Genomic DNA, 23,522 nt, shown 5'->3' on the forward strand with positions numbered 1-23,522 from the left:
GAGGTGAAAACAATAGACAAGCCCTCATCGGGACTTCGATTACTGGCCTCCTAATGGGGGTGGCCGTTTAATAGGTGGCTGCTTAATAGGGTTCGATTGTAGACAAAATGTTCACCAAGGTTGTGTGGTCAGTAATACAGTAATTATCTTCAGTGGTATTGCACAGTTTCTGTATTGAACATTTGGTAACCACAATAACTGTGTGTGGAACATATTTGAGAACTACTCCACATAGAGACAAATTTTAGTGTAGCATTTCCTTTTATATTGCTTTTAGGTCCATTGCACTTCTACCAGCTAAGGCTTAAGCTACATGTGCACTAAACTCTTTCGGCTTTCTTTTCATGTAGAATGAACAAGTTTCCAAACTATTTGAGTGGTGTGATGGACCACTTGTACAAGCCATGAAAGGGGGCGCCATGTTCTTAGTAGATGAGATTTCTCTGGCTGATGACTCGGTACTAGAGAGACTGAACAGTGTCCTGGAGCCTGAGAGAACATTATTGCTTGCTGAGAAAGGTGGTGGTGGACATTCAGCAGGAGAAGATATTGATGTGCTCATTGCACACAAAGACTTCAAAATTATAGGAACAATGAATCCTGGCGGAGACTTTGGCAAGAAAGAGGTATGACCTGTGCGACCAATTTCGAGAAAGATATTGTATTTCTGTAGTTCTGTGTTTACAATGAGCTACACTTATGTTTACATGTACAACTGCTAACAAAGAATTGTCAAGTGAGCAAAGGACAATGTCTAATTTTTAAAATCTTCATGGACATCATAGTCCTCTACATGTATCAAAGAAATTGTTTGGGGTATATTCAAATACTGGCATTCACATCTTCTCAAATTTAAATTGAGGAAACCTTTAAGAATGTTTATGGGATCAACGCTCAAGTTTGTTTTTGTGGAGGTTAGAGTGAAAGAAAATGAGTAAGCAAAACAAGCAAGTATTGAACATCTGAATTTGTCTATCACAAAACAATAAATTTATTTTTCCTTTCGTTGTTGCAGCTGTCGCCTGCTTTGAGAAACAGGTTCACAGAGATTTGGTGCCCTCCTTCAAATGTCAGGGAAGACCTCATAAAGATTATAGATCACAACATCAAGCCTGGAATTACACTGCAGTCAACCTGCAAAGGTACAAAATGTCATCACTCTACTCTTCAAAACATGACACTTTATCATAACGGTGTTTACGCAGTAACATTTGAGGGACCTGTGAACGAAAATAATTAGAGCCTGAGTTATGTAACATGGAATGTTTAATCCATAATTGTCTTAACTTGGTAGGGGGGCAAAAAGGGCAGAATTAGGAATGTGTGGTATTCTGGCAATATGGAAATTTATCTTCTTAGTCTCAGAGTCTGGTTAGAACATTGAAATATTGAAGATGGCCTATTGTGATTGGTTGGTGTGAGACTGTGTTCCAGGATGGGGCAAGTGTTCTTTGAAGGTTTTGTTTTAGGATAAACCAAGAAAAGTTTTTGTAACAATGATCTCCATACAGGGACATCTGGAATAGGAGAGGCCATGATGGACTTTATAGAATGGTTCCATTCCAAGGACTTTGGAAAGAAGTAAGTCCACTCCACATTTAGATCACCTGAAACCATCCTTTGTACCCCAATCCGCCTTCTGTTGTATTTGAAAACAAGCAATAATGTAGACACTTATGACTGAAGGATGTCAGGACAGTGCTAGGGAAGAAGTCTTGGAAACGCCATGCAACACAAATAGAGCCCTAGCTTTTCTGAATGTGCTTCTGCTTCCATCGTTTCTTATCTAACACGAACAAGGTGAACGGAATCAAAAGGATTGGCTGTGGAAATTTAACAACATTGAAACCATTATACCTCCACAATCTTGAATTTATATGAATGAAAGTGATGTTACTACTATTGTTGTGTCCTTCTTTTCAACTCTAACTCTACCTTTGACTGCTCTTGTGTGGCCTCCACCAGTGGAAACCAGCCCATAATATGTAATGAAACTGTTCTTTACAATGGTAACTTTGGACCAACATCAATCTTTAATTTCCAGGTTTGTGGTGAGCATCAGAGATCTTTTGTCTTGGGTAAACTTTATCAATACATGTAGTTTCCCAGCAACGCGTGATGATCTGGAGGACAAAGTACTGCTCCCTCCAGCCATGGCGTATGTCCATGGTGCTTGCCTTGTGTTTCTGGATGCTTTAGGCTCAGGTTCATCATCGTCAGTGTCAGCATCATCGTCATCATCATCAAGTGGTGCTGTGAAAGATGCATACAAAGCATGCTTTGAATTCCTAGGTAGTCAGGTGGAACAAAGCAAAGAAGCAGAGGGATGTTTTGGAGAGCAAAATGGAATCACCAGTGACAGAACAGATGTGTTTGGTATTAGCCCGTTTTTCATTCCAAGAGGTATGCAGGATAATGTCATTTGATTTGGTCATTTCACTTCTCTCTAAATAGCCCTCAGAAATGGTAATTTGTAAAAACAACGATAATAATTGTAGTAGGATAATACATAAAACGAGAATGAATTAACTAAAAATTAATCAGAAGAAAAAGTGTTGTTCATTGAATCTGGATGGAAACTATGTTGTGTTGTTGTAAACAGTACTCAGGTAAATATTATCAGCTAGCAAAGCAGTTGCTCTCTTTTACTATATGTAAGATGTACAATCTTAACCTCTATCTGGTTGCCAGAATTCAGAGACAAGCTGTTGGACAAGGTTGTCCACTGGACAAACAATAGCTAGAATTTAAAACTGTTTTGTTTTGTAATGCTCAATACAAAGTGAAAATCATCTATCTAATGAGAATGTACTAATACAGTCTGAGTCCTGACTCCGCAGCTTTTGATTGTGTTTATACTTTATTAGGACCACTGCTCCCACCAGAGAACTTTGGAAGCTCATATACCCTCAGCTCACCAACAACATCTCAAAATGCACAGCGTGTGCTCCGTGCCCTTCAGCTGCCCCGCCCTATTCTGCTGGAGGGTTCTCCTGGAGTTGGGAAAACCAGTCTTGTTGGAGCTATTGCAAAGGCTTCTGGTCATGAGTTAATTAGGATAAACCTCTCTGAGCAGACTGTAAGTAGATATTTATTTTTGGTAAATTTTATTTCTTGAAGTGACAGGGAACTTCCACTGAGTCATTTTCTATGTTGAGTGCTGTAGGCCACGGGAAAGGGTCACATCCTGCTGTTTTGAGAGTAGAGTAGGTTCTCAAGACATGTACAAAGCTGACATCTCAGATTCATAAAATCATGGGATATGCTTAGTTTGCAAAATTTAGATAGTTATTTATCTCTGGCCCTAACTCGCAAGTGAAATCCATTACCCTCACCTGTCAATCAAATTTTTCTCTTGCAACTATTTTTATTTTTTATATTTTTTTTCTCTTGTAACTAACTTTAAGCTAAACATGGCAACAAGTTAATTACTCTGTATAGCCTTAACAGAAAGCAGCTAGTATAGCTCGTCATATGAATGAAATAGTTTCCAAATACCCTTCTTTAAAGTTACGATAAACTGTGATTTTGTTTATGTTAGCTAGTAAAGTAAATGTATGGTGCTATTTATTTGCAAAGCAATAAGCCCCAGTAATATCGGTTGTGTTAGTCTTGTTTGTTAACTTGAAGGATGTGACAGACCTGTTTGGTGCTGACTTACCTGTTGAGGGAGGTGAAGCTGGACAGTTTGTTTGGCGGGATGGACCACTGTTGAAGGCACTTAAAGCAGGACATTGGATTGTCTTGGATGAGGTTATTTTACTATTTTGATAAACATTACTTTAGAGACCGAAACTCGCAAGTTTCCTTGAAAATACACGCAAGTTGCAAGAAACCCATTTTAGCGCTGCATAATAGTTTTTATTGCTAATAGGTTCCTATAACAATGAAATATTGGACGTCACTCAACTTGCGCTGACTTGGGTTTTGTGGTCAGACAGTGAAAAACTTGTGTCGACTTGCAATTTGATCTCTACCAAAGTGAGTGCAAGTCATCGCAAGTCAACGCAAGTATAAAAGGCCTGGCAAAACCAAGTTGCAAGTAGACTCAAGTTTTCAACTTGCATCTACTTGCGAGTCTGTTTGGCCAGGGCTTTTCACATTGTTGTGCATGTCTTGTGCACAAATTTTGAACAAACAGCATTGACGATGTTTGCATAACGTTGTTTGAAATGTCAAAGTCTCTTGTGTATAATGGTTATTAACCAGTTACCTTATTGGCTGCCAGAAGTTATGGCAGGAGCGAGAAATGCCAGACAGTGAGCTGTTCATAAATGATGTTGATGCCCGTAGTAATAAATGCTTGACTCATAAGTTGATTAAACTTTTTCCTTCCTATCACAGTTTAGGTTTTTACGGTTGTGAAAAGGAAATATTCATTATGCACTGTTGATGTCCTTGAACTGTTGATGTCCTTGGTTTTTTTTTGTTCCAGCTGAATTTAGCCTCACAGTCTGTTCTTGAAGGACTCAATGCCTGTCTGGACCACAGGGCTGAAGTAAGTCATTCTTTCTTTATCAGATGCTGATTTTGTTGATCGCTTTGGAGATTAGATCTTTTAGCGTTGATTTTATTGTAGGTTTATATTCCTGAGCTGGGGATGACGTTCAAAGTTCAGCGTGAGAAGACGAGATTATTTGCTTGTCAGAATCCATTGAACCAAGGAGGTGGAAGGAAAGGCTTGCCAAAGTCTTTTCTTAACAGATTCACACAGGTATAGTGATGGCAGTCTTTATAATGGGGGCCTAAATGTTGTAATTCTGTCAGAACATACGGGGGATATTTTTTTCAGGCTCACTACTTATTTATACAGAAGTTGTTTAGAGTGTGTGTCTGAACATACATGTAATACACCAATGTCTTTATTTTTTATAGAGCCTGTAGGCCATATTTTTTCACGCAGTGTCATTCAACATGTAATAAAAATAATCAGTTTGTTTTCTAAGAAAATCTAACGAAATCGTAAAAACTTGTTTTTCCTTTAACAGCTCTCAGGATGTCCAAGAAACATCTTGAAAAATTGCCTCTACTTTTCTTTAGCAGAGTTTTGTTCATCTGTTGGCTTATTGTCTCTTTTGGTTCAGGTATATGTAGAGCCACTTTCGAAACCAGACTTGCTGTTCATCACAGAAGCTCTTTACCCACAAATAGATCATAATATCTTAGAAAAGATGGTCACATTCAATCAAAAGGTACCACTATATGTTCTGTTTTTATTTAAGAAATAAAGGTTATGTTTGGGAGAACGTGAAATGCTCTAGGAAAGTGAGCCATAGGCAAGTGTTTCCACAGCTTTTTTAGGTTCATCCAAACTTTCAGGAATGTTTCTATAACTCACTAGAAACACAGAGAGAATGTTATCTTCTTTTAGAAAACTCCGCGAGAAAAAGGAAAAGAAAATCACTTGTTTATCTGAATTATTTCTTTGTTCGAGCCATCATTACGCCAACAGCTCCTACTAATCATTCAAGTACAGCTTTTAGCAGCTGCTTTCTTACAGGGTGTTTTTTTAGAAGTTTATCGCAACAATATAGTGTCCACTCTGATCAGCATTTGCAGGCTATAACTCCAATGTGCCTCTCTCTGTCCAGATGGATAAATGAGCACTGGCCAGTTCGTAAGGCATTCTAGCGGTAGTAACAGACCAACCCATTGTTTTGTTAAAAACTGATCTGGTGAACTTTCTTGCTTCACAGATTCACCAAGAGACAGTTGTGGAGGGGAGATGGGGAAGGAAAGGAAGTCCCTGGGAATTAAACTTAAGAGATGTATTCAGGTGGTGTGATCTGCTTATCAAACACCAGGTATGGAGAGAACAGTGATGCTTGTATTTGCGAGGAATATGTTTTTTTGTGTTGAAATGTTTGCTAGGTATTTATCAGAATGTAGGTTTATTTTTACACTTCTTATAGAGAAAGCTTATGGACATTTTCTTTTCAGTCTCCTGGTTTCTGGGACATCAGTCAGTTTGTGCATCTTATTTACAGTGATAGAATGAGGACAGTGCAAGATAAACAGATGGTAAGGTTCTCCTTAATGCTGTGTCCGTCAATGAGAACAAAATTTTGGTTACTTTATCTATCTAGAGAAAACAAATCATAACCTTGGTATTGAGCCAATAAGGGTTTAGTGCATGGCCACTACTTTCTAATTTACATGCAGCCTACTGAACAACCAAATAATTTTTTCCAACAGATAGGAGACCAAGCTCTAAGAAATTAAATATTCAACAAGACTGTTGAATAAGCTCTCAAGTTATGTTTTTGCAAACGGTCAATGGCTTTTTTAAACCAGACAAAAAGAGACTATTGCACGAACTGTCTTACTGTCTTTGCTCTGACAGTGGCTGTTATCACAGTTATCAGTTATCGTATAAAGTGTCAATTCTGCTTTGTATCGACCCATAAACTGTGTTTGTATGCCTTTTTCAAGAAAAGAATATTTGACAACAGACTCAACTGCAGTAACAGATGCTGTCATATTGCATAAGTTTAAGTGGTCCAAGCTAGAATATTGCTGCTGAGTTTTGTACTCTGCTTTTTGTTCTTCACAACTGTTTTGTATTTTGCTGTCTGCAATAAGGTGCTCAAGTTGTTCAAGTCAATTTTTGAGAATTCAGAGCAGATAAGCAACATCTTCCAGGCCCGGAAGTCATTTTGCATCACACCAACTCATGTTCAGGTGAGTCTGTCCGCAGATCTGTTAAAAATTGATTGGGAAAGCAACCTTGTGGAGAAACAGTGATTGACGCATTCAACTTAAGTGCTGTTTGGGTGAGTCTGATGTAAAGTTTGTTGTATAACAGGGCTTGATAGCTTGGACTTTGTGTTTCCCAGATTTCGACGTTATGAATTTTCCCTAACATGGTTGTGGAAGTAGTAGATGAGCTGTGGAATTTTTGACAATAATATGAAAACTATGACCATTGTTTCTGTAATGGTGGTTGATGTTTGTTTGTTGTGTTTCAAGGCTGGTCATTCATGGCTTCCTAGATGTACCTCAGTGGATCAATCCAGTATTTCTGGAAGACCTTTGCAAGTCCTCCATCATTGTCTGCCAGCCATGGAGTCACTGATGACGTGTCTTGACATGAACTGGATGGCCATACTAGTGAGTAACCACATAACAAAGAGAGAATGATAAATAGATTTAAAGGGGAGTTGTGTGGTTAATGAGTTACACCTGAATTTGAGGAACAATTCTTATGCACAGCTACGAAGGGCAACAAAAGTACTTGAGACACTAAGAAAATGACGCTATTAAACTTCTTATTCTCTTTCATTTGCAGCATTAATTCTCTGATACCCCTGGCTCCCCAATTGAGTGTTGTGTAGGTACTGTGGTCTGTACAGTTTTAGAAGTAGAAAATCAATATTTTTCAGGGAGGGGGATGGGGTGAACGCCAAAAAAATACTATTTTACTGGGAAGTGCCTCAACACTTTTGTTGTTCATTGTAGATTTGTCCTGATAGGCTACTGCCTTTCCTCATGGGATTCTACAAAGTAGAATGCTGGCCTCAACTAGTGTTTTCTCCATCCGGAATCTTCAGAGTAAAAGTGACTGATACATGTAAACAAGTTGTTGTTTGCTGAGGATTGTGTCTAATGTCTCCTTTTTGGATGCCCAGGTTGGTCCAAGGTCCTGTGGAAAGACATCCCTTGTCCATCTTGTTGCTCAACTGACGGGAAACAGGCTGGAAGTAATGGCCATGAACAGTGCCATGGATACTACAGAACTACTGGGAGGATTTGAACAAGTATAACAGTCTTTTCGGCAACAGCAATAATTGTCTTTATTACATGGCTGGCTACTTGAGTGGGCAAGATGACCCGAATGCAAAACTGTGATTGGCTACCCTAGCGGGCAAGATGGCTCTATTTTGCCCGCTTGGGATTACCCGCTGTGTCCCGAAAGAAAATAGTGTTCTTTTTTCATAAAATAAATCTTTATTTGACCAAGCTTGTTCGGTCAAGATGGCTAGATATTGGCCTCGTTCTTTTTTTGCATGGTTATGGACCAAGACGGAGTCAAGCCATCAAGTCCAGCCATCTTGACCTCACGCTTGGTCAATAACCCATATGCAATGTTTGTAACTGAGTAGGACTGCTAACACACTTCTTTCCACTAGTTGGAAAGCAGAAGTTATTCATTGCTGCACCCTGAAGTAGCTATACCTAGACATTGTTGCAACCTAATGTTGAGTGGAAGATGGACATCTAAAGAGTAGAGGGGAATTTTGAGGTTGTTTGCCGATATGCCACACCTAAAATACCACATTCTGACACACAGCTGGGAGTCGTGCCAGGCCGAACCACGCAGCCTGACTTTTATTAACATAACGACATAAGTGGCTCACAGTGGCACAAAAAAGTGGTTAGAGAATAAATTCACTGCAGCTTAATTAATAGACTGTAAAAATACTTCACTGGTGGGTGGGTGGAGCATGTCAGGCATCGGCAGATGGCAAAACAAAAACTGAACGTTGCACAAGCCATGTGACCTAAAACCTCCCATACACTTGTACTCAGACTCCCAGCCGTGTGCAAGAAAAAAGTTTTCTGCTTCATTCATTCCTCAGCCAGCGGAAAACTGCACGTATTTCCAAAAATAGATTTTATTTGTATCTTTGATATTGGTTTCTTGTTCGTTTTGTCCGAAGGCTGACCTTCAGAGACAATTTGGAGACATCACAGCACAGACGAAACACCTTATTCTCACCACAATCAGACAGATTTTGAACAAAAGTGATCAGATGGCACTGTGCATGCAAGAAACAGCGTCGATGTACAAGTTGTGGACTGCCTGCCTAGATCAGGATTCTAAAGGTAGCCTGACCCAGATGATTTCAATGTGGATTTCTAATTAAAGGGTCTGGAATCATAATCAATTATTTTCCTATGTCGGATTTCTCTCAGTAACCTTCAAATTGAAGGTCATAGGAACAGAGGTGAATCGAGTTTCAGGAGGTTTTATACTCACTTTTCACCGCTCAACTGAGTTGGACTGTCTAATTTTAATAAAGGTTAATGATTGTTTCTTCTGATCACAGCTGGTGACAAAGGGAACCTCGACAGTATATCCCATGAGAAGCTGGATGCTTTTCAACATCTCGTCACATCAGTCCAGGACATTTGTAGCAGATATAGCATTACATCTTCCAATGCAGGTACCTGTTTGCCTCGGATGGTATGGAGATGGATTGTGTCATTTGAGGAGAGTCTGATCACTCGCTGATTCCCTGGTTGCGCTACGTGTGTGTCAGAATGTATTCTGGAAAGGCCCTGCTATGCCCCTTAAATGCGCCAATGCATAATTTAAAAATTAACTCAAATTGTAATATATAAGGCCTGAGAACAAGTTATCCTCGGCTGTTGATTGGTCATGCCCTAAGGTAGCAGTATGTTTTATGAACATTGTTCAATGTTCAATGATCCAAATTAGGGAAACCACGACTGCGGCCTTTCTCTTCAACTACTTCTACTCAACCACTGCAGATGACCTCACATTTTAGGATCAGTGATAAGCAAGTGGTTATCTTACTTCTTCCCTGCCCTGTTTCATATGTAGCCATTGTAAAGAGGATGATAGCCGATTTGATTTTTGTGTTATATAATTTTCTTAATCTATTATGTGTAGCGTGTTTGTAAATAAGACGTCAGTTGTTTTCATTTTAGTTTGATGATGTTTTGTAAAGTTTTCGCACAATTCAGTCTTGCACTGCAAGGGCTGAAACTCAATATAGTATTTATCTACCTATCTATCTTTGCTTAGATTACATAATGGAAATGTTACAGTCCTTAAGGAGTAAACTTAAAGCCAACGGAGACAGCTGCCACTGTGGTGGACAGTTTGAGTGGGTGGATGGACAGCTGGTGGAGGCACTCAAGTCTGGTTACTGGCTTTTGATTGATAATGTTAACTTCTGCAGGTAAATTCTTCATTTCCTGACAACGTAATCGATGACTTAGTAGCTTAATTAGTGTGTTAAATGTAATGGTATGGTTAATGGTACGTGGTAATACTTTTTACTTGATTCCTTTTTGGAATTGAGGTAGGACAAGCCATATGAACCATTGGCAGTTCAATTGAATGTTGTAAGTTTCATTCAAGAGCAAGTCTGATTTGTGTCATTCGATGATCAGAATTTGCGAAACAACCAAAGATCTGTAATATTGAGATGCCCCTACTCTAACTACATTTAGAAACAAAAATGAATAATTAAAAAACATAACGTATCACCAATAACAGCAATAACTGTAAACTTAGCAGTGAATAGATCACGTTGTAAATAATTTTAATCATTTATTAGAAGGCTCATTCTTGTTTAGTGTCCCCAATTAGTCTGCTAGGTTCTTATCTTAAAGGTTCCTCTTGATGGATGTGCCACTGATTTGCGTTACAGCTGTACTTACACGTGCACTTTTGTATGCTTTGTTTCAGTCCTTCTGTTCTGGACAGACTGAATGCTTTGTTAGAGCCTGGAGGAGTCCTGACCATTGATGAAAGGGGTGTCATAGATGGGCAAATCCCCGCCATCAAACCACACCCTAACTTCAGGTTCAATTATCTCAATAATGCTACCAGGGCCGTAGCCAGAAAAAATATGAGTGCGGCAATGTCCATTGTTAAATCTTCCTTCAAAAAGAAAAATAACACAAACGAAAAAAATGACTGAAGCAAGAGCCTCAGTTTGCCTCATGCTGCCTACGGCTCTGGCTACTGTGTCCAGAACTCACTGTGTACAACAAAAATATGTTTATAGACCTATTTTATGTAGCATCCAGATCAATGCTGTAGAAACAAAGGTTAAAATATGAAAGTCCTCACGTTAATCATCCCGTGGGTTTCAATGTTTCTTTAGGTTGATTCTAGCCATGGATCCGAGATATGGGGAAATATCACGAGCAATGCGTAATAGAGGAGTAGAGATTTTCATGCTAGGAGAGGTACGTTGAGAATGGTGTGAAACGCAACGAGTGTACAAAGTCATGTTCTATCTGTGTATGGGTCAGGTAGCTGAAAACAGGATCACATGCTGCTGACGATGAATTTGTTCAGAAAAAAATGACAGGAATGTGTTTCCACCCTTTTGCTGTGATGCAAATCTTTTCTGATTGGTGGAAACGATACTTTTTACATTGAAAGAAAGTGTTTAAATTTTCGTAGAGCATTCTTATGAAAATCGTTCAATTATTACTTTCAGGGCTCCTACTGTCGCTTAAGTTTTTCTTCCTATAGGCCATTAATAAATAAGAAAAAAAAACCCGATTTTTCACCTGCTGGTATAAACTTTAGCCAAAAGAAGCCCATCAAAACTGAGATGAAGCACGTTTTTCTTACAAGTTCTTTTCCTATTGCTCTTAATTTTATTATGCAAACCAAACGTTCTTTTGATTGTGCAACAGGACGATGGTGACATGTTTGATGACTATGATCGCCACATGATGCTACATGGTTTAGGGCTGGAAGATAAGGCGACATGTGATTCTCTTGTCACGTTTCAAAAAGACTTCAAGAGAGTCGTTGGAGGTAGGAATTACCTAACTTTGGTAGAATGCTATACTACATGTATCTTTGGCTTTTGTGAGAGCGTTGGAAGACATCGATACATCCTTATGCCTGAGAAGTAAAGTTCAAGATTTGTTTTGTTTTGTATTCCTTAGGTTCAGTACTAGACATGCTTCATGCAGCGTCACTAACAAGGCAACTCCTTGAACGAGGAAGTGATGCACTGTCTGCTATTACAACTTCTCTTAAACAAGTTTATCTTCGAAATCAAGTGTCTGAACAAAGCAAACAGGTATCGTCATTTTGCATGAAACATGAAACATCCATGTGGACAGTAGTTTTTAACATAATGGGGTTAAGTGGTATTTTAGAAGAATTTATACTACGAGGAAGTTAGGTAAGACTGTTGAAGCACCTGTCAATACAACACTGATACAAGACGTACCAGTAATTATGCACCAATGAAAATGTCAATGTTACGAGAAAGGAAAAAGATCATGAATGCAAACATAGAGGTTAATAGCCCAGCACAAAGTACTTGCAATACCCCTGGGACCCTGCATATTTTAGGTGACACTGCCTTTTGGATAGAATCTAACCCTACCTAAATTCCATTTACTCCTTGTGAGCCAACCCAAATTCCATTTAATCCCTTGTAAGCTAATGATTCTTGTCATGATTTGTTATTTCTAAGATGACTGAAGACCTGATCAGTAAACACATCAGTACATTGACAAGTCTGGATGCAGCGGTCCGTGCTGATTCTATCCCAGAGGACTTTCCATCAGCCGCAGCTTATCATGCAGACTCTGTTCTGTCAATGATCAAACTGCAGTCCTTGCCTTTGATACATATTCTCAAGAATGGAAAATCTGTTTTACAGCTAGAGTCTGCCATTCTGATATTCCTAGAAACGTCATCAAGTTATGACTGGAAGTTGAGGTTGAATTACCTTCAGTCTGTGGTGAATGCGATAAGTGCAAACGGATCATTTTTCCAGGGTCGGGAAGATGCAACTACGCACGTGAAGTCCTTTATAGAGAGTTTCGAAATATTGTTCAGCAGTCACCTCATGGATAACCTGCGAAAAGAGTTCAAAGATGTAAAATCCACACAATTTGGTAAGACGAATACTGCTATTTTTACCCGCCGTAAACAGAAAGGGTTATGTATAATCATTGGTCAGGCAGCCAGTGAACATGCCAATGTCTGTAAAATGAAACAGCTACGAGCATTCTCATCCTCAGTTACCCCTGTGCATGTTGTCAGGTTTGGTGGTTCCCTAAACCATTTACAACCCAGGAGGAGTAAGGAATCGTGAGATTAATATGTCTTGCCTACGAAAGAGCAACAGTGAAGTCTATAACTCATAACCTCGGCATCTTAAATGAAATCCACTAAAATTACAAATTGGTATTGTTTCGTCATTCATCTACAGTGGCCTAATCCTCAGTGCATTTTCACTCACTCATCACTCATCCTAGTCGGGCCCATGAGGACTCTTGAGGCCGAGCTTAGTGCATTTTACTCTAGATCAATTGGTCCACGGTTGAGTTCCTGCCGGGGTAATTCTGTTGTATTCTTGGTAGACACTCAGCTCTCACAGTGCTTCTCTCAGGTGTTTTTAAATAGGGGTAAGGCAGGGTAATTTCACACATGCTGGGAGTAACCTGCAGTGGACAAGCTTCTCATTCAGGCGAGATAGCAATACATCTGGTCCCTTCATGCTCTGGAAGTGGGATTCATTCTGGATGGGTGTGCCACTTTGGCTAGCTACGGATCATCCAAAGCTGTAACATGTGTTAAGCCACATTGCTTTTTTTTCTCCTTTTGGCAGATTCTCACATGCTTGATCATTTACCGTTTGACCTGAGACTGAATTCAGATGTCTTGAGTCACCTGAAACATTTTTCTGTTAATGTTTCATCACTGGAAAGGATGTCAAGCCTGGCAAACAGGTAAATATGCAATTGACAGAAATATTTTATGATCTCCTAAATATGTGGCCATATTAGATGAACTTTGAACTTTCAACACCCTGCTTGATTGTCTTTGTGGCATTCATAATTGTCTGACCATGCATGATACCGGCTGAAATGGACCTGGTTACCTAATGCGAGCAAAGGGAACTGTTTTCAACAGCTAATTAGGGCATCCATGTAATGGCAAATTTACTGTGGGAGTATCGTGCAACTGTCTTCCTCTCAGGCATACGTATAAAAAGACGTCGTTTGTTGGAGTAAATAACAATTTCGTACCTTTTGAAAGGAATAAGCAGATTATCATTGTAATAGCACAGTATTGGTTTGTCTCCTTATTGTGTTACAGGCTGTTTCTGTTGGAACTTCAAGCAAGACGATCTTATTTTGAAGAGAAGAGTCTTCCTATCAGAAGCTTGTCAACTGGGAATTTGATTCAGCTTTGCCATGGTTTTCATTCTGGTAAGAATAGTTACAAGGTAACATTGGAAATAAAGGATATTCATTCATTCTTGTTGTCCTTGCTATCATCTAAAACTGATAGATCTTGTTAATAGCACTTCCAGTTCTTGTAAAGTTGAATAGATGTTTCTTTTGCACATAAGCATTACCGGCTTTATCAAGAAACCAGCTAATAATAATAAAATATATATGTATATATATTTTCAACTTGTAACAACATTATGCTTCCTTTGGGTAATTCTTGCTATCGTCACGTTACTTTTTTTGTTGATAGTACTAAACTTGGAGGATTAGTGTAGGCCGTGTAAACGTTCTCAGGCTTTCGCATATGTTATCTTTATAAGTTAGGAGCATTTCTGGTTCGTTAGTCATTTGTTGTCCTATGTGTCTTGCAGGTCACTTGCAGTTGGAATCTTTACCACATCCTGTTGTTGTACATCTTCTCCCTTTTTTCAAGCTCTTGGCGTCGTTTTTGCGGAATTGTACTTGTGAAGCGGATGCATTAAGTGACAAGCATTACTGGATGGTAAAATGTTCCATAGATTAACCTCCTCTAAAATGTTCCTTACTAACAGATTATATTTTGTAAAAAATATTAACAAAATGTGAGAAAGACAGTGCACATATTTTGTCAACCACACTCCATCCCTCTATTTACGCACTCGTACTCTCTATTTACGCACTCGAAAAAAAAAAAAAAAAAGCGAGCGAAGGGAGCGCGAAGCACGCGAGGGTAGGGGGTGGGGTTTGTGAGCGAAGCGAGCAAGGAGAAGAAGAAGAAGAATCGGTCCCCAACCCCTGCCCAGTCAAGTCTTCTGTTTTGCACTGGAGTCCAGTTCTCTCGCGATTCTCTCTACATCCCTCTTGACACAAGCAAATCAAGGCTGCTAGTTCAAAGTGCGCTGTGTTGCTAGTTGTCTTTTTACCAATTAGACTAATTCAATCATGACCCAGAATTTTCTAAGAGTGAATGGACAAGAGTGTAAAGAACAGCAATGAAAACCTTACAATTTTGTTAATTTTAATGCAAACCTTAACCATAACGTTGTGGGATCGACAGGGGATGGTAAATAAAGAGAGAACTAACGAGATTTGAGAGTTAACGAGACGACGGAATGAGTTTTTTCCAATGTAAATAAGCTATTTTTGTTTGAAGTTTACCTAGTTAAAATAGACACCTTACCCTTAAGTAACAACGTGATAAATATTCTTAAGTTAAATGCCTTAAATGTACTTTTCTTTACTGCTACTGGTTTCTTCTATAATTAGGCCCCGTTCTGTTGTTTCTTTTCTTTTTCTTTTTGTTACTAGATGGTTGATGGCCTTGCATGGAGAGACCGGCTATGGAGTATGTGTGAGGAGCAGACCAGAGAAAATTTCTCGATCTCTGTTCTCTCCCTTCACTGGGGCTGGGTGCTAGAGCACACTGTTAACTCTGTGCTAGAGGCTTTTGGTTCTTTTAACCACAGGTAATTGCCACCACTTAATGCACGCTGGAGTTTAGTGGAAATTCTATTTGAACCCTCAAATTTCCAAGACTGATAATCTCATGAAATTAGTAAATTATAGTCGCAATATCATTTAAAGACATAACACAGATGGACCAGTGTTTTTATTAGTAGAGTGGGTGTGCATAAATGTATAGGGAATGCCTTTGTGTGACTGATGTTAATGCCTTCAGGAGGTTAAAGTTATTATCGTTTTAAGCATATGTTTTTATTACCTCATCATTAATTTATCTTCTGTTTTGTGTTTGTTTTTCTTGTAGTAACCTACCGGGAGAACTTGTCACAGTTATAACTCAGTTGAAGAGGACTCTGGAAGCAGACAGCAGAATGACTGAAGCTTACTTAAAGATTCTAGCTGCATATGGTCATCCTCCACCATTTAGGTCAAAATCTTTCTACCAGATCTGGGTGAGCAAATGTTTGCATCAGGTGAAGTTACAATACATTTTGACACAGAATGTCTTATTGTTTGGGATAGAAAGGAGCGGTTGTTGTGGTTTTGGTGTGTACAATGTTTATCAAAAGGAAAAAATGACAGTATGAAAGTTTATTTTAAACAATTACTGGATGAGGTTTTTGTGATATCCGGAATAATCAAGGTCGAGGTAAGTGTTATCAGCTGAAGCTGAAGGCTGAGGCTAATAACACTAACCGAGACCTTGATTATTTCAGATATCACAAAAACCGAATCTCATAATTGTTTTATTATCCATTGTTTTGAAGAAAATAATGACAAACGCATTATCGCACTGAACACAGTTCATTTTTGACAAGCCATGTTCTCACGGGAACTTGACATTGCTCTTGGAAATCATGCATTGCGCGCGCAACCTACGCGTTATTTACTAATCTGCTGGCAGATTAGTGAATAATCTGTAGGTTGCGCCTTTCCCAGAATAAACTGTAGGCTTTTAGGCAATGAGAAGACAGATGGTGACTACAATGTATAATAAAACAAATGATGTGTCAACTATGCAGGAACGAATGCAACGTCTTTGCCAAGAGATTGACAAACACGCCAAATTAGGGAAGACTATACTTGAAGTGAAGGTACCAACATGCAAGATTACAGAAGTGAAAACCAAATTAATAGAGGTCATGAGAATAATGCTGGACAGCAGGCTTGAATTCAACGAAGAATGCTTTTCTCAATGCGGTAAGCCTATGTGAGAGAGTGTTTTCTACTTTGGAAGTACAGTTTTCAACTCAGTGTTGCCATATAATGTGTACTTTGCCTGGGCAACGACAGTTTGGAAAAAAACGTTTGTTGTTAAGGCCAAGTCCAGAGAAGGAAAATGAAAATCGCAGTTGGTTTAAAAGTTGACAAATGACCGCCCCTCCCCGCCCCGAAAAAGAGGCCTGTGATAGCCATATACAAACTGTGGCTGCTTTATGCTTCACAAGTGTTACATAGTTTATGCCTAGACCCGGTCCCCCAAAAGAAGAAAAGATTGCATGGATATGTTATACGTGCAACTGCAAATAAGAACATTTTCCTCTTGGAAACTCTGATAAAGATAGCTTATACAAAAAAGGCTATGAAGTGAAGCACTATGAAATCAATAATCCTTGTGTCACGGGTATGATCTATTGAATTGAAGGAGAGCATTAATTTATGAAGTTCTATTTTTTGCCCTCTGTCCTAGATTCGATCCTTACCAGTTTGGAGGAGATTATTACGAGAAGTTTGGTACCAACCCAGGAGATCATTGAATCAGTCGAAACCTTTTCAGAATTAGACATGGCATTCAGCAAGAATACCTCCCCGAGTGAGGTGGCCATGAAACAAGTACTGTTGCCTTTGTTTGACGACCTTTGTTGTTTGCAAGAACAATCCGTCCTTGGATGTTTGATGCTGGGAATGGCAAATCAAATGGCCTGTCGGTTAGTATTCATGTCAAAAAATTGTGTTTGCATTGAAAGGGCTGTTTACTGTCTGTGAAAAATAACACTCGAGGAAACCTGATAACGGAATTGCCAGTAATATCCGTAACGTTAGGAGCATATTCAGCAACTGCACCCAACCTTTCAGAGTATTCAATGTGTAAAGCCAAATTTTCTTTACTTGTAGAGCAACATTCCAAAATGGGGGAACTGTGAACGAGCAGCTTAAAGCACTCACTTGCTACCAGCTAGAAAAAACAAGTACAGAACCAGAGACACAGGCTTATTACCACCACTTGCAAGTTATTTCAAGCGAGGTATGAGTATATCTTTGTATTTGCACTTGACCTGTAAATAAAGTCTACATACTAGCCAAGTGGCCCATCAGGCTGGCGCTTATATCCGGTTTCTGTAGCATGAAGGAACTAGGGGTACCGTATTTACTCGAATAAGCGCCGCGACGCTTATTTAATTTTTCGTGTCTCCGGTGCGGCGCTTATTCGAGGGCGGCGCTTATTCGAAGGCGGCGCTTATTTAAAGGGCTCATACCAAAAAAACAAAATATTTTGATCGTACAATTTAATTTACTTCATGAGTATTTTTCATGGCTTACAGGCTTGAAGTTAACCTAAGTTTTGGCTTTCACAACAGCCTCGTGAATACTTTTCTGCCGGGTTTTCAACAACGCTTCACTCGATGTCAATGTCCTGACTGTTGCTGAAATACTCGAATAAGCGCCGCACCGCAGCTGCGGCGCTTATTCGAGGGCGGCGCTCATTAACTTTTCGACCCCATGTGCGGCGCTTAATTGAGGGCGGCGCTTATTCGAGTAAATGCGGTATTTCTAATTCCCCCCCCCCCCCCATCCACTAGGTGGGATGCTGGTCCATCGAAGGGTAGAGTGGCACTGTGAGAGTAAAGTCTCTTACCCAAGAGGACAACACAATGTCCCCGGCCACGGCTCAAACCCGGACTGCTCGATCCGGAGACGAGCGCACTAACCATGAGGCCATTGTGTCTCTCTTGACCTGTATCGTTATCTAACACAATGGCTTGAGAAATTGAGGGGGCCTGGAAGGAATTGTCAAATACTGAGTCTTTGATTCAGGGACCAGCCTTGTTATGTCATTACAGTTTCTAAGGCCTTAGATTAACTTGTCACCCTTAGGCTACACTGGAAATTGTTCATGCTAATTAAAATACTTCTGTTGCATCTTTAGGGGCACAACATGGAGGCACACTACTGTTCCATCTTCCGGTCATTGGAGTCAGAGGTACTGTTCAAATGCCTCAGGTTGAGGAGCCATAACCTATGGAATCAGAGCAACCAAGAATGGCAAGGTTATCCTCGACAGGTAATGTTCTCATTCTTCGGCGGTTTTAAAACATGTGAAACACTTCAAATGGCAATGCTTGCCAATATTGAATGCTGGCTGGGATCCCTGCCGAGTCTTAAAATCTGGACACGTGTGCAAATGTTCTGCCTAGTTACCTTTCTATATCTGCAAAAATCTGGAATTTTGTCCATGCTAGAATCATTCATTTTTAATTCTCGAGGGAAAATGTATCAGCTTGCAAAATACTTTGGTTCGTTGATGTAAAGCCACCATTAAATTATAATCACCCGACTATCCTACAGTAATAGATATGAACCTTTGTAATCCATCAAATCTATCAGTTTTTGTTCACTATTTGCGGAACAAATAATGTCCGCGCAGAAATATCTGAGCATATTTTCGCACCAAATGGAGGCTATTAGTTATATATTCCCCTGTATTCCCCTGTATACTTGAATACCCTTGTGCACCCCTGTAAACTGACTTTTTCTTTACAATTTTCATGCTAGGATGCTGATAGTAAAGAATCAAGTATTTGCTGCCTTCTGGGAGGAACCAAAAATTTGTTGGACAGTTTGTCATCAAAGAAGCCAGTTGTAGAGGGGCATTTTGATGCTCTAACTTCTACAACGATTGGTAAGTATCATGACAACATCGAACAACTGCAGGTGCTATCCAAACATGTCTGGGTCAATGGAGACTTTCTTGATAACCGCTATGAAGTGGAAAGGTGAGTCAGTCTTATTTTGTCCCCTTTATAGTGGTCTGCCTGTTGATATGCCAGATCTTGGTAGTAATAAGACTTAACTAGGCCAACTGCTGTGTGGAAGTAGGGGGCTTTGTTAAATAGTGTCGTGTTGTGGCTGAAGTATGTGGATCTAGTCTTAATGAACGTCCCACATTAGTATCAGGTTGTTATTTGACACTCAAATAGAGTTTCATCATCGGCATGAGCATTGTCATCATCATTATCGTCATCATCATCATCATCATCATCATCATCAGCAGCAGCAGCAGCATCAACTTTAGCATCACCGCCAGCATCAGCATCGTCATCGTCGACATCATCATCATCATCATCGTCATCATCGTCATCATTATCATCGTCATCATCGTCATCATCATCATTTGATGCTTATTCTTTACCCTCTTCTCTTGCAGGAGTTCAAGTAACAAATTGTTTATCTCCAAGTTTATTCAAGTCTTATTGTCAGTTAAAGAAATCCTTTCTCCAACTAGCCAGCTGCACATCACGGGTGTTGTGAACACTTTCTTAAGCACCATCACAAATGAAAATGTTATGGATGGGAACACTTCTGCCGTAGATACCTTGAAAGGTGTTGTCCTCAGTATATCGGATGGTTATAGACAGGCCATTGGTAATGGAAAACAAGCTGAGTTGATATTAAATCTCTTGACGGATTGCCTTGAAGGAATGTCCCTTCTTCAACATCTTCAGAAGAGAGCGTCTGACGGTAAAGATTTTGTCATCTCACCGTATGTAATTTGAAAGTTGTAGTCTGTTGAAATTTGTCATTTCTTTTTCTCTAAAATGAATATTGTTACGGCTGCTCTGTTTGTTACAATTCGTACCATCTCTTGTCATTCCATTACCTTGTACAAGAAGCTTTAAACCATGTAATGAATTACGAGATTCTGGAAACTATGTACTTGATTTCATAACAGTTATATGCTCTCTATGCTCTTGCCCACCTTGAATTAATAAAAATAAGGTTAACCTCCTGTTCTCATTAGCGAATAAGTTTCGTTGTAATGGAGAGAGATTGTTGTGCTTATATTGACGGCAGTGGACCTTGTTAGGCCACAAGTGATTACAGGGATTCCCACAGCAGTCATTTCCTTTTTTCAGACACCAGAGACATTCTATGGGATTCCATTTGCCGTGGCAAGATGTGGGTACAACTTGGCTTGGTGCTGTCGTTGATCCTGTCTCCTGTTGGGACAGTGGATCCTGTGGAGAAGAACAGCATTGTGTTGCAGCATGTTAAGAAAGAGGTAACTTCACTTGTGATTCTGATCTTTATTTTATAAGAAATATGTACTGTTCGGTTGCAGGTCGTTAAGTTGAAGGTATTGAAACATGTTTTGGTCACTGAATTTTACGCTTTCTCGCACTTTTAAAGGTGGGTAGACAGAAAATACCATATGCAAATGCAGTGGAAGTAACTTCAAGAAGCCACCGCATTATTACAAGGTCCTATTAATTAATGGCCAGAAAATAGTCGTTTGAGTCACAACTGCTTCAAGAAGCTGAGCCTGTAATATGTCAAACACGAAAGACCGCGTTTGACCACATCTCCAAACACCGACAGGAGAGCGCAGTGGAGTATGTTTGATGGCACCAAATCTCAAATCAGCAGGTTCATCTTTCCCTCCAAGATGTTTTATTTGGAATATTATCCAAACCATGCCCTTTACTCAACTTACTGAACTATTTTATAATCATTGGTAAACTACTTATATGGGACTGCAGAAGATGCCAAATTCAACCCACAATTCAAGGATTTCGTACTAAAATTGCCATCAAATATGAAACGGAAAGTAAGATCAAAAAGAAAGATTATTTAAAAAAAAAAGTGGGTACTAATCCCAAATTAATTTATGTATTATTTCATTTTTTTTGTTAATCACGTAGATGGCGTTATTATTATTTGAACTTTTTGAACAGCATGACAACTGTAACTGTTTTTTTTTTTTTTTTTTTTCTCTTTTTCTTTCTTCTTTTTGCATGGTTAAAAGCACAAAGCTAATTAAAATATTCTCCCTTCTGTTGTATCTCTTAATTTTCAAGCTTTGTAGTATTGTTAGTATTAATTTTTGTGAGCAATGTAATCGCGTTTGTATATTTCATGCGAATAATCTATTAGTAAATAATCTCGGCACTGTTAGTTAATATATAAGTGTGTTCCTCATCATTGTATATTGTAGAGTTGTTATCGTAACCTAATTATATATTTATTTTTGATTGTAAGTTAATTGTAGATATTTTATTCTTCTGTAAGTAACTTTAATGTAAGTAACGTATGTTATTGGTAAATAAAAAAAAAAAAATTAAAAAAAAAAAAAAAGGAACAAAAAGAAAAAAAAAATGTTTGATGAACGTCAAGGTGTTTGGAAATGTGGTCAAACACTGTCTTGAGTGTTTGATATATCTTCTTAATCGAGATTAAAACTTAAGGGAAAACAGAGGAAAATCGCAAACATCTATGCTAATTAAGATCAGATATCCAAACATGGTCACGATCAAGATTAACTTTGTTTAAGTTTAATGAATCATTAATGTATTTGAGAAACGGATTTGACAGATTCAAAGACTTGAAGAAGAGTTAAAAGTGAGGTACTACGCAGAAGAATATTGGACCGGTTTGAAGACCAGCTCAGATCAACTGGAAGCTCTGTTGTCACTGGAGTGCTGGAGTGAATCACAGTTAACCTCAAATCCTTGGCGTGTCCGGCGGCTGTTAACCAAACTAAAAGAACTACGAGTTCAAGCTCAACATCTGGAAAAGAATTCAGCTTTTAGACCGACCATTTCACAGGTAAAGCCTCTGATAGAAGTACCTGAGCGTAACGTTTTGAGGTCAATCTGCTGGAGAATTCGCTTTGGGCACTTAAATAAAGCAAAGCCGCAAAATTACTATTTTTTTTATAAACTGGATACCGATTTAGAGGCTGTTTCAGATAACAAATGCCTTAGCGTATATGTTTTGGTAAGATAGGTTGTTTGGTACTGTGACAATTTTAACAAAAGCGTACAACCCGTTTTACACTTAGAGAGTCTGCCTTCAGGTGGTCACGTTAAGGAATTTGTAATTTGGAACCCAATCTTAAATGCTCGAGATCTTGCGTACATAAACAGGTCGCTTTGTGAATGTGAGAGTTCCTTTGGCTCTTATTTTTGGATCCCAAGACAAATTGACTTAATCGTATTCATTATTGTTCAACAGTTTGAAGTTATTCTTTCTGAAGTAAAACACTACTTGAGTACAGTGGGTGATACCAGCACAATTCTCAGCCTGATTGACTCCCTGAGTGGGCTGGCATCACAAATGTATGCCCAACTTAAAGAAGGTGTCCTCGGAAATATTCAGTTGAATGCTGTCAACTCAGCTCTTCACAAAGCCAAAGCGTGGTACACATCTGCAGAAAGATTTGTCCTGCGGTTAAAGAAAGAACACCCACTGTACTGCGATTTACTGGGACCTTTTGTTGCTGCCGTGTCTCAGGTAAGAGGAGTGTGGACATTTTAAGAAATCTCGCTTGAAAGAGTGTTTTTTTCTTGCAAAGCGTCAGTTCAGGCTTTTAGGGCAGGATTCACTAGTTTACAACATTCTACTTCCACTGTCGCGGGAATTTTGAGGGTTTTAACTAACAACTATGGTTCTGTCGTCATTGAAGGTCATTTACGGGGTATCCCTCATGTCAGCAAAGCTATCAACGCTGTTTCAACAATACACTTTTTGCGTTCAACTTCCAGTGGACACCAAGTCACAGGTAACTCGCGCCGTCTTCAAGTTGCAGGTACTTTTTTCACTTATACTTAATAGAAACGGAACTAATTATCACACCATGCTTGACACCGCATAAAAACGTTACGTTCTTACTTAATGATTTTGTTTGTATCACTCTATCACGACAGTTTAGTGGTCCAGACGACGTCTTGCAGTTATTGTGTCAGTTCCCCATGCCAAGTTCGTCGTCCTGTGTGGACACTGCAGTGTCTCTTATGTCACCCTCTGTTGATAGTTGCATCCAAGGTAGGCCTTGATAATGTCATCTGATCTTAAGAGTTGAGTCACCGGTGATAGGTCTTTGCATTATT

The 23,522-nt window shown here is 39.2% G+C and overlaps 1 protein-coding gene across 2 annotated transcripts in view; it reads left to right on the forward strand.

Moving 5' to 3' along the window:
* LOC110069340 (midasin-like) overlaps positions 1-23,522 on the forward strand; it is a 77,178-nt gene that overhangs the window by 21,120 nt on the left and 32,536 nt on the right. For both annotated transcript variants that reach the window (XM_089282725.1, XM_089282726.1), the window contains exons 19-56: positions 351-626; positions 1,016-1,142; positions 1,512-1,581; positions 2,045-2,403; positions 2,868-3,079; positions 3,631-3,753; positions 4,436-4,498; positions 4,580-4,714; positions 5,085-5,192; positions 5,697-5,804; positions 5,941-6,021; positions 6,583-6,681; positions 6,970-7,110; positions 7,629-7,757; positions 8,661-8,826; positions 9,051-9,167; positions 9,773-9,929; positions 10,442-10,558; positions 10,863-10,947; positions 11,407-11,530; positions 11,665-11,801; positions 12,204-12,630; positions 13,347-13,467; positions 13,838-13,950; positions 14,346-14,476; positions 15,262-15,419; positions 15,719-15,866; positions 16,437-16,614; positions 17,105-17,342; positions 17,530-17,659; positions 18,563-18,697; positions 19,189-19,409; positions 19,841-20,154; positions 20,550-20,695; positions 22,006-22,239; positions 22,648-22,926; positions 23,099-23,194; positions 23,340-23,457. In XM_089282725.1, coding sequence (XP_089138851.1) covers positions 351-626; positions 1,016-1,142; positions 1,512-1,581; positions 2,045-2,403; positions 2,868-3,079; positions 3,631-3,753; positions 4,436-4,498; positions 4,580-4,714; positions 5,085-5,192; positions 5,697-5,804; positions 5,941-6,021; positions 6,583-6,681; positions 6,970-7,110; positions 7,629-7,757; positions 8,661-8,826; positions 9,051-9,167; positions 9,773-9,929; positions 10,442-10,558; positions 10,863-10,947; positions 11,407-11,530; positions 11,665-11,801; positions 12,204-12,630; positions 13,347-13,467; positions 13,838-13,950; positions 14,346-14,476; positions 15,262-15,419; positions 15,719-15,866; positions 16,437-16,614; positions 17,105-17,342; positions 17,530-17,659; positions 18,563-18,697; positions 19,189-19,409; positions 19,841-20,154; positions 20,550-20,695; positions 22,006-22,239; positions 22,648-22,926; positions 23,099-23,194; positions 23,340-23,457 — 6,121 coding nt within the window. The remainder of the gene's footprint in view (positions 1-350; positions 627-1,015; positions 1,143-1,511; positions 1,582-2,044; positions 2,404-2,867; positions 3,080-3,630; positions 3,754-4,435; positions 4,499-4,579; positions 4,715-5,084; positions 5,193-5,696; positions 5,805-5,940; positions 6,022-6,582; positions 6,682-6,969; positions 7,111-7,628; positions 7,758-8,660; positions 8,827-9,050; positions 9,168-9,772; positions 9,930-10,441; positions 10,559-10,862; positions 10,948-11,406; positions 11,531-11,664; positions 11,802-12,203; positions 12,631-13,346; positions 13,468-13,837; positions 13,951-14,345; positions 14,477-15,261; positions 15,420-15,718; positions 15,867-16,436; positions 16,615-17,104; positions 17,343-17,529; positions 17,660-18,562; positions 18,698-19,188; positions 19,410-19,840; positions 20,155-20,549; positions 20,696-22,005; positions 22,240-22,647; positions 22,927-23,098; positions 23,195-23,339; positions 23,458-23,522) is intronic.

This window comes from Orbicella faveolata, unplaced genomic scaffold, assembly GCF_042242905.1.
Source record: "Orbicella faveolata isolate gen_17 unplaced genomic scaffold, um_ofav_v1 contig_12, whole genome shotgun sequence".
NCBI lineage: Eukaryota > Metazoa > Cnidaria > Anthozoa > Scleractinia > Merulinidae > Orbicella > Orbicella faveolata.